Raw genomic sequence first — 9,564 nt, 5'->3', positions numbered from 1 at the left:
AATATTTAGGCCAAGGAATCTGTTGCTGGGAAGTCAGCTGATTAGATGTAAGATCTTGGGTGGTACAGTATTGGGAGACAGTTTAGTTGAATTCCTTCTCCTTCTCTTTCTCTTTCTCCTTTTCCTCCTCATTCCCTCCTCCTCCTCCTCTTTCCCCCCTCCTCCCTCTTCTCTTCTTTCTCTCCTCTTCTTTCCCTCCTCAACCTCTCCTTCCTTCTCCTCCTCCTCTTCTTTCCCTCCTCCTCCATCTCTCCCTCCTTCTCCTCCTCCTCCTCCTCCTTCCCCCTTTCTCCCTCAAAGGCCTTCTGCAGTGATCCTCCTCTTAAATCCATAATCCCTGGATTCCCATAAACAGTAATCCCTCCCTCCCTCTCTCTGTCTCTCCCCAGAGCCCGTCAGCAAGATGCCGGTCCCTGTCGTGTTTCAGGCAATTCCCCTGCTTTTCTGCGACCGAATCCTGCTCTCCTTGCTGAATGGATGGAGCTCCTCCCTGGTCCCCTTGGGGGTCTCAGCGGCTTGGCTGGAGGCCGCTCTCCGACTGCTGGTTCTCTTGGGGGTCAGGGGCCTGCTCTCCGTGGGTCGGACCTCCCCAATGTCCTTTTGCACGGTGGCTGCAGTCAGCATCCTGCCCCCTTTGTACCTGTTGGTGGGACACTGGTTTGGGGACCCTCCCCTCCTGGTCTCTTCGGCTGCTTGGTCTTGGTGGCTGGCAATCTACGGGGCGGTGGGCTTCTCCCAGCTCCTCTGTGGGATCCTGGCAGAAGGACGAAGCCCAAAGGAGTCCCGGAAAGAAGACAAAGCCACCCTTTGTAAGATGCTCAAGCTCTTCTGTCCAGACAAGCTGTATCTCACTGGCGCTTTCTTGTTCCTCGTCCTGGCGGTGATTGGTGAGTTGGTCCTGGATTAAATCATTCTCTATGTCGTAGGAGAAATGAAGAGAATAGAATAATAATTTTATTGTCACCTTGAATGTACACTAATCGGCATACATTAAAATGAAATTTCATTGCGTACAGCTCTCAAAGAGTCACCACCTCCGATATTCACTACATAAATATGCCATAAATAAATACAGAATTATGCATAGACCCACATATATTATATGACACAGAGAAACAACAGCCTGGTTCGGGTTATGTATACATGTGCATGGCGAGAAAGGCGAATCTTGTGAGAACCACAAATAGTCACCAGGGCTGCAATCACCCCATACACTAAAGAAAATAAAATAACTCAGTCGCACCAAAAGGTCTTTAATAGACCTGACCTCAGTCTTTGAAATTCTGCTGCTCCTTTTGACGTTCTCCCTGAATCCCCTCTGATTGATTCCCTTCTTGGTTGCCTCCTGCCACGGAGCAGTTCCTGCCCAGATAAAATGTGGAATTCTGGAGGCTTCGGCTGTTGGCTTTGAACTTGCTTTCACCAGGGTGTGTCCTGTTTTCCAGGATGAAAAGAGATATGGACAGGAAGACAGGATCTTCCAAACTCTCCATTCAGCCCTTTCAGTGTCCAATTCGAGCATCTTTTCTCCCATTTTGAGGGGCTGCCCCATTCTTTCCATAGTTGGGGAGGGAACCCTGGATCAAAAAGCTCATGGTTTCCTTGCATTTCACAGAACAGACATACAATTTACAGTGTGTGTGTGTGTGTGTGTGTATTAAGCTGCCTTTCCTGATTAGAGGTCCTACATTACCTCCTCTGTTCTTGCCCCCCCCTTGCAGGTGAAACATTCCTGCCCTATTACACCGGGCGTTTGATTGACATCCTGGGCACCAAATATGACGCAGAAGCCTTTTCCACAGCTATCTCTCTACTCTTCCTGATCTCATTTGCAAGGTGAGCTTATTCCAGGCCCCACCAGCACCTTTGCTGCAGCTGCCCTTAAATACACACCCAGGATTACGGTTCTGTTGTTGCCCGGCGTCTTGTTCACAAGGCAGTACAAGGGGTGATCCCGTTGGATGAAGTTGCCTTCATGGAGATACTGGGGCATTTTTTTGCCAGCTGTAAGGAAGCTATTGACTGTTGCCTTCTTTGGGGATGGTTTTTTTTTTTTTTACTTCCTAGTGCAGTGATGGCGGACCTTTTAGAGACCGAGTGCCCAAAAACTGGCCCCTGGAGGCCACTCACCACCTCCAGGGCCCGCTGCAGATCGCCCAGGCAGCCCAGCAGCACTATGGCGGCCACGCCCTCTGCCTGCGCCCCGCAGCATCGACTGTGCATGATGGGGTGTGAGGGCAGAGACTTGTGTACGCTGCCTGGCTGCCATGTCCTTGGCTGTGCTGCTCCGCGTGGGCCACGCTCGGGGGCGACTCTCCTCCAGGGGGGCTGTTGGTGAGGAGGGGGTCACGGGGGGAGGCAAGGCTGGGGCAACAGCACGTGTGCCCACAGAGTGGCCTCCGAGTGCCGCCTCTGGCACCCGTGCCATAGGTTCGCCACCACTGTCCTAGTGTAACCTCTGCTCTGGGATTTCCTAGTGGCCTCCTGTCCCAGTGCCAGCCAGCTTTGATGCTGCTTGTCTTTTTGAGATCAACTGAGCTCAGCCAGATCTCTGCCGTAAATGTGGTTTTGATCTTGGCTTTGTCAGTTGTTGGGTCCCAAAGCTGCTTACTCCAGGGGAGGTGCTTTTTCCCTTCTGGCCTGCCAGTGAAAGGCCAAGTGAGGCCTAAAAGAACTGAACCCACCCAATGTTTTAAGACCTCAAGAAAGATCTGAAAATTAGGTTGTTCTCTGGAGTCCTCCTGAAGCAAACCTTAGCCCTTGTTTTTTTCTTAGCTGCTTGTTTTGCAACCTGGCAGAAGTCTAGCCAGTTAAAACTTGTGATCTATCCCTTGAATACAAATCTGAAAAAACAAAAACAAAAAAAGCTTTCTAAAGCAGTGTTTCTCAACCTTGACAATTTTAAGGCATGTGGACTTCAACTCCCAGAATTCCACAGCCAGCATTGCTGGCTGTGGAATTCTGGGAGTTGAAGTCCACATGCCTTAAAATTGTCAAGGTTGAGAAACACTGTTCTAAAGGAACATCCGTTCTTGGCTGGTATCAGGGATCTTGTCACTGATTTAAATTCAACATGAAAATGAAAGCCGTTTCAAAATGGAGGGAAGAGCGTCAGAAGTAAGTTAATTTCAAACGGTGGGATAGATCTGTCCGAGTGAACATTTCTTTGCTTTTGCACCCGGGTCAAATCCGGTACGTGCTCATACCTGGAGCTGTGACTCAGTTTCCATTGGTGAAGCAGGAACCAACCCTCCCCCCCTTGCTGTTTTTTCTTTCTAGCTCCGTGTTTGGCAGCTGCCGTGGGGGGCTCTTCATGTTCACGATCTCACGGATGGTTATCCGGACTCGCAACTTACTCTTCTCTTCTCTGGTGCGGCAAGACCTGGCCTTCTTCCAGGAGGTGAAAACAGGTGAGGGCCCAAACAGGCAGCTGCTGTTTCTGGAACTGTCTAAAGGAAAAGAGTCTCTTAAATGAAGCTTGACTAATGACTAGGCCAAGGGTAGGCAACCTTGGCTCTTTTATGACTTGTGGACTTCAACTCCCAGAATTCCTGAGCCAGCATGGCTCAGCTTGGAAACCTCTCCCTTTCCCCTCAGCATGGCTGGCTCAGGAATTCTGGGAGTTGAAGTCCATGAGTCATAAAAGAGCCAAGGTTGCCTACCCCTGGACTAGGCAGACCATTCATTTAATATTTTGGGGGGGAAAGATGGAAGTGCTTTACCAGTGCCACTTTCTGCTCCCTCCTTCCCTCCCTCCCTCCCTCCCCCCCCTCTCTCTCTCACACACACACACAGACACACACTTGGGATTTCCTGGTGGCCTCCCATCCATGTATCAGTCAGGTCTCATCTTAGCCTTTCAAGCAGAACTAATGCCATAGCTGGGCTTTGCTTTGGGATAAACTCTGCTCCCGGGGACAACTTGGTTGCAACCGTGTTTTTCCTTACCGGCCCTAAAGACGTGTCTTCATTTGACTTTCTTCTGGGATATTCTTTTTCCCCCTACCTTTTCAATCCAGTCTGCTCTCCTAGTGGTCTCTCATTCAAGTACTAATCAGATTTAGGCTTAATCAGCTTTTTTTAAAGATCCGCAGAAGTTGGCTGCGAGGGAGTTTTTAACCTGCCCAAGAGAATGCAACCTTTGGCTGATTTAAAACAAAAAAACAAAAAAAAAACGAAGCTCAGTTGTCAGTGGGACAACTTGCCTCCGGTCCGGAAGTTGTGGGTGCTCCAACACTGGAGGTTTTTAAGAAGAGATTGGACTGAAATGGATTTGCCTGAAATGGTATAGGGCAGGGGTAGGCAACCTTGGCTTTTTTATGACTCGTGGACTTCAACTCCCAGAATTCCTGAGTCAGCCATGCTGAGGGGAAAGGGAGAGGTTTCCAAGCTGAGCTATGCTGGCTCAGGAATTCTGGGAGTTGAAGTCTATGAGTCATAAAAGAGCCAAGGTTGCCTACCCCTGGTATAGGGTTTTCTGCCTGAGCAGGGGGTTGGACTAGAAGACCTCCAAGGTCCCTTCCAACTCTGTTAGTCTGTTATTATTTTGAAAAGGCAACTGGACTGTTTTTTTGTGGTTTTTTTTTTTTTTTTTTGAGGAAAAACAAGATGTTTCACTTCCTATCCTGGAAGCTTCATCAGATGTATGGAATGTTGTGAGAGATGGAAGGACAGTAATTGACAGTTGAGATTAATGGGGGGGAATGATAAATCCTGAGAGGATGGTGACGGTGGGGGAATGGAAAGATTGTGGTTTTTCTTTGCTGTCAGTTGGTCTTAACACTCTCTGAGAGCCAATGTGGTCACTTGGGGTTTTATCTATGACCTCAGGGTCACCTGAAAGAGGGAAGCGGAATCTCCTTGGAACAGTCAAAAGGATTGCATTATAAATTGAGGATAAGTGGTGTCTTATCCTTCCTCCTCTGTTGAGGGAGGGCTGCTCAATGTTTACATAAATGGCCTCTTTTTTGTTATAATCTTTTTATTCATTTTTTCCATACATACAGTAATAATTTTTCAACCAACGTGCTGTCTGAGTTTACATATGCTAATACATATTTAATTCCTAATCCTTTATTCTTTCCTCTAGCCAGTAGTAAAATAAATTTCGGACAGCCATTTGTCCGAAATGGTATAGGGTTTCCTGCCTGAGCAGGGGGTTGGACTAGATGACCTCCAAGGTCCCTTCCAACTTTATTATTATTATTATTATTATTATTATTATTATTATTATTATTATTATTATTAAATGCCACGTTTGATAATAGTCCGTTTCTTCCTTTTCTTTCAGTCTCATAGTCAGTCTGTCCATCTCTGCGCATTCTAGTATTTTTTTAATTATTTCTTCATCTGATGGTACTCCTTCATTCTTCCAGTATTGCGCAAATGTAATTCTTGCCGCTGTTGTAATGTGCAAAGTCAAATATAAGCTTTGTTTATTAGTCTTTTCTGGCATTATACCTAATAAAAAAAGTTCAGGTTTCAAATCAACATGTTCTCCTAACACCTTTTCGAACCAAATATGTATCTTTTCCCAATAGTTCTTTGCTTTTTCACATCTCCTCCAAACATGATAATACGTGCCTGACTTGTGTTTACATTTCCAACATCTATCTGACATATTTTTAAACATTTTCGCTAATCTTGCTGGTGGCAAGTGCCATCTATAGAACATTTTATATAAATTTTCTTTATAGGAAGTTGACATTGGATATATTATATCCAAAATTTTTCGCCCATCTTATCATTGTTTCTTTAACTTGTTCATCTTCCAATTCCAAAGTTTACCCTCCTTTCAAACCAATGGTCCTCTATATCAGGGATCCCCAACCCCTGGTCTGTGGACCGGTACCGGGCCGCAGCATGCCAGCAACTGGTCCACACAAACAAGCAAAGCCCCATCTGTGGGATGCAGGCAACACACAAAACTATGCATTCTCTGGTCCGTGGAAAAACCTTTCTCCACGGAACCGGTCCCTGGTGGTGCCCAAAAGTTTGGGGACCTCTGCTCTATATCCAAGTTGTGGACTTTGTTGTCTTCAAAAGAATGACCCTTATATTTCAAATGCAGATGGGTCCTGAATCTGGTCCTGTGTTATGCCATATGTTTATGAAGTGGTGGTTTTGTTTCCCCAATGTACAGATCTGTTTTTGTACGCCTTGTTTTGCCTCAAAAATCAGTCCAGTTGCCTTTTCAAAATAAAAACCACTTTTGACACAACTATGATCTGGATAACTTGAGAATCTTCACAGACAGTTATTCTGATATGTTCCTTGAATAGGAGGCTTACCATGAAATCCTAGGGGCATAGCCTGGACTTAGGTGGAAATGGTGACTTGTTACAAAGAGGATACTACATCGTCCGATGCCACATCAGTGACTTTGCCCTCTCCTTCCTGTGGGGATTGTTCCCTATAATCTCCCTCCCTGTGTTGCCAGTGTGGCATTTGTTGAGTGATAATCTCTTTGCCCACAGGAGCTCTGGCGTCCCGCCTTTCCAAAGACACGACTATGATGAGCCGCTCGGTGCCACTCAACACCAACATCTTCCTGCGCACCCTGATCAAGTCCATTGGGCTCTACGTATTCATGATTGGCCTGTCCTGGCGCCTGACGCTGCTAATGCTGATCGAGACCCCACTCATGATGGCCGTCCAGAAGTTCTATAATGTCCGTCATCAGGTAGGGATCATGGAGGCAGATGGCCGCCTAGAATGGTGGTCATTTCTGGGTTTCTGAGACCAACTGCATGTGGGGAAGGAATCCCAGCTTGGGTGAGGGAGGGAATGGGCCAGCTCAGAGAAAGGAAAAAACAAGCCAGAGAGGAGAAGAAGAAAACTTACCAAGGCATTGTAAGGTGGTATTAATTACAGGGATTCAGAAATAAAATATAGAACAAAGTTTGTTAGAAATAGACAGGGCTGTAAAATGAGCAGGACAGCATTTTTTTTATTTGTAAAGGCAATAAATAATATATAATTAATACACTGTAATAAAAATTTCCCTCACTCTGAAGGGAGACAACATGGAAAAAATTGATGATGCTGAATTTCTTGGACCCTTGGTTCAACCCAACTCTTATCTCAGAGACGCTTTTTCCAAAAGGCGATTGGACTTTTTTGCATTTTTTTTTCCTTTTGAAAATGTTTCACTTCTCATCCAAGGAGTTTCTTCAGTTCTAACTGGGGGAATGACCTACCAGTCAGTTAGAACTGAAGAAGCTCCTTGGATGAGAAATGAAATATTTTCAAAGGAAAAAAAAAAACACAAGAAAGCCCAGTTGCCTTTTGGAAAAAAGCACCTTTGAGACAACCGTAACCTGGATGATTGAGAATCTCCATAGACAACCCAACTTTTAATTAGCGTAAATGAAACCCCCCCCTTCCCAGAAATAATAATGGGAGGGTATACCTCCTTTTCTGTGTCAAGCTTGAAGCGTGTGTGTGATATTGCTACCATTACTGCTTCTCAGCTTGCCAACGCACTAGGGGGGAGGAGAGGGGGGTATGGAATGCAGGCTCCAGATAAGAAGTCAAGCCGTGTGAACCAAGGACGTTTCAGCAGGTGTTGGCCAACCCACAGAAACACTTTCTCATAATAACAACAACAACAACAACTTTATTGTCACTTTGAATGTACACCAATCGGCCTACATCAAAATGAAATTTCGTTGCATAGAGCTCTCAAAGGGTCACCACCTCCGATATACACTCCTTGTTCGTGGCCAGCTCAAGTTACAGATCTTCCATTTTAGTCTCTAGGGAGCAAAAGATGGCAAACAGGACAGATGGAAATGGAGCTCCATGTGGGTTATCCCTCAAATTAGCTTGTATTCCTGCACGACAACCTCGCCTCCTTTCCTTTTTCTGATCCTGTCTCTTCCATCTTTTCCTTAAAGAGGCCTCGCTTCTTTTCACCCCTGGAGAACGCGGCCACCGCCACCAACTCCTCCAAAAGCCTCTCTCCCATCCTCTGGGCCTGCCGACAGCCTCCTCTAGTTCCTTAGCTCCATAAGCCCTGGGACCTCTCCTCCTTGGCCTCCTTTGGAAACAGCCCTGATTTGCAATAGAATCCGTCGCTGGGCCAGCAGTCAGATCTTGCTGCTGGCAGAGCAATTTCAAACAGCGCCAATGACTTTTAACGGTCTCACCAACAGTTCCGAAACAGCTAAAAACTTGCCATGCCAGCAAAGATTGTCGGTCATATGTTGTATGTTACCTTAGTTGCACCACGTTGCTCAAAAGCATAACAATAACACATAACAATATTTTGACAATTGCTTGGACAGTGTGACCTGCACTAATAGGGGGAGGGAGAATTCTGTATTTTAATTATCGTGGTTTGCGCGGGAAGTAACCAGAGCTGGTTTTTGCTTTCATTTGTGCCAAAATGATGTACTCAATAAAGTTTTGCATTAAGAGATTGGATCGTCTTGTCGGTGCGTACTCAGTTGGGTTCGTCAGTCAGAACCTTGACATTCTGGCTTGCACTTAGGCATCCAGTCGCCTGCTAGTGAGAAATAATTGAAATAAAATAGAGGGAAGTGGAGTGAAACATTTTTGGAGTCTCTCCCCTCCAAATGAGGCCACTGGATTTGGGTTTGGGTATCACCACCACCAGCAAGATGCCTGATCCAAGGTCGCTTTCAGGAGGCTCATTTTGCCGCTTCCTTCATGATCCACCCAGGCTTTACTGAAGGCGATCCAGGACTCGGTGGCCCACTCAGAGGAGGTGGTGCATGAGGTAATCTCCTCCGTGCAGACGGTGCGCAGCTTTGCCACTGAGGAGGAGGAATCGCAGCGCTATGAGGCGTCCTTGGAAGACACCTGCCGGCTGAGGAACCAAAGAGACTTGGAAAGGATCGTTTACTTATTCGCTGTACGGGTAAGTCCTCTAGGACTCGGGGGGTCTCCAACCTTGGCAACTTTAAGACTTGTGGACTGCATGGCTGGCTGAAGAATTCTGGGAGTTGTAGTCAAGTCGTAATGTCGCCAAGGTTTTTTTGAATCCTAGCAACCACATAAAGTTTCTCCAGGATGATCTATCTCTAGCCTGTTCTTTCAAGTCTCCTAATGGTGCATTCATCTGAAATGGTACCTATTCTGTTCTGTTCTATTTCTATTTCTATTCTATTACTGTTTCTATTACTATTACTATTACTATTACTATTTCTATTTCCATTCCATTCCATTCCATTCCATTCTATTCTACTCACTATTCTGTAACTGAATCCATTTACCTTGCTGCTGGTCATCCTCTTCCACCTTTCCTGTCATTGGAGCTTTTGTCAGGAAGCAGAGTGCCCGCATAATGTGTCTGAAGTAGGACAATTTGAGTCTATCATTTGTGCCTTGAGTGAGAACACTCGGTTTGTTTTCTTGACTGTCTGTAATATTCTCAGGAGTCTTCTGTGACTCCACAGTTAAAAACTGTCAATACTCTTCCTATTCTTCCTCTTTAAAGTCCAACTTTCACTTCCATAGAGTATCACAGGGAATACTACTGTGCTGGACCAGTTATGTAATCATCTGGCCAGAGTATATACTTGAGAATTGTGTTAGAAC

The 9,564-nt window shown here is 45.9% G+C and overlaps 1 protein-coding gene across 1 annotated transcript in view; it reads left to right on the top strand.

Moving 5' to 3' along the window:
- The first annotated feature begins 400 nt into the window (after positions 1-400).
- Positions 401-9,564, top strand: part of LOC107298995 (antigen peptide transporter 2-like) — a 20,102-nt gene continuing 10,938 nt past the window's right edge. The window contains 5 exon segments of the mRNA XM_029286657.1: positions 401-887; positions 1,722-1,836; positions 3,280-3,410; positions 6,477-6,682; positions 8,687-8,884. Of these exon segments, the coding sequence (XP_029142490.1) occupies positions 404-887; positions 1,722-1,836; positions 3,280-3,410; positions 6,477-6,682; positions 8,687-8,884 (1,134 nt within the window). The 5' untranslated portion in view covers positions 401-403.

The sequence above is a fragment of the Protobothrops mucrosquamatus genome, unplaced genomic scaffold, assembly GCF_001527695.2.
Source record: "Protobothrops mucrosquamatus isolate PMUCROS unplaced genomic scaffold, P.Mucros_1.0 scaffold4417, whole genome shotgun sequence".
Lineage (NCBI taxonomy): Eukaryota > Metazoa > Chordata > Lepidosauria > Squamata > Viperidae > Protobothrops > Protobothrops mucrosquamatus.
The sequence above is the reverse complement of the archived record's forward strand: the minus strand, read 5'-3'. Positions and strand labels throughout refer to the sequence as shown.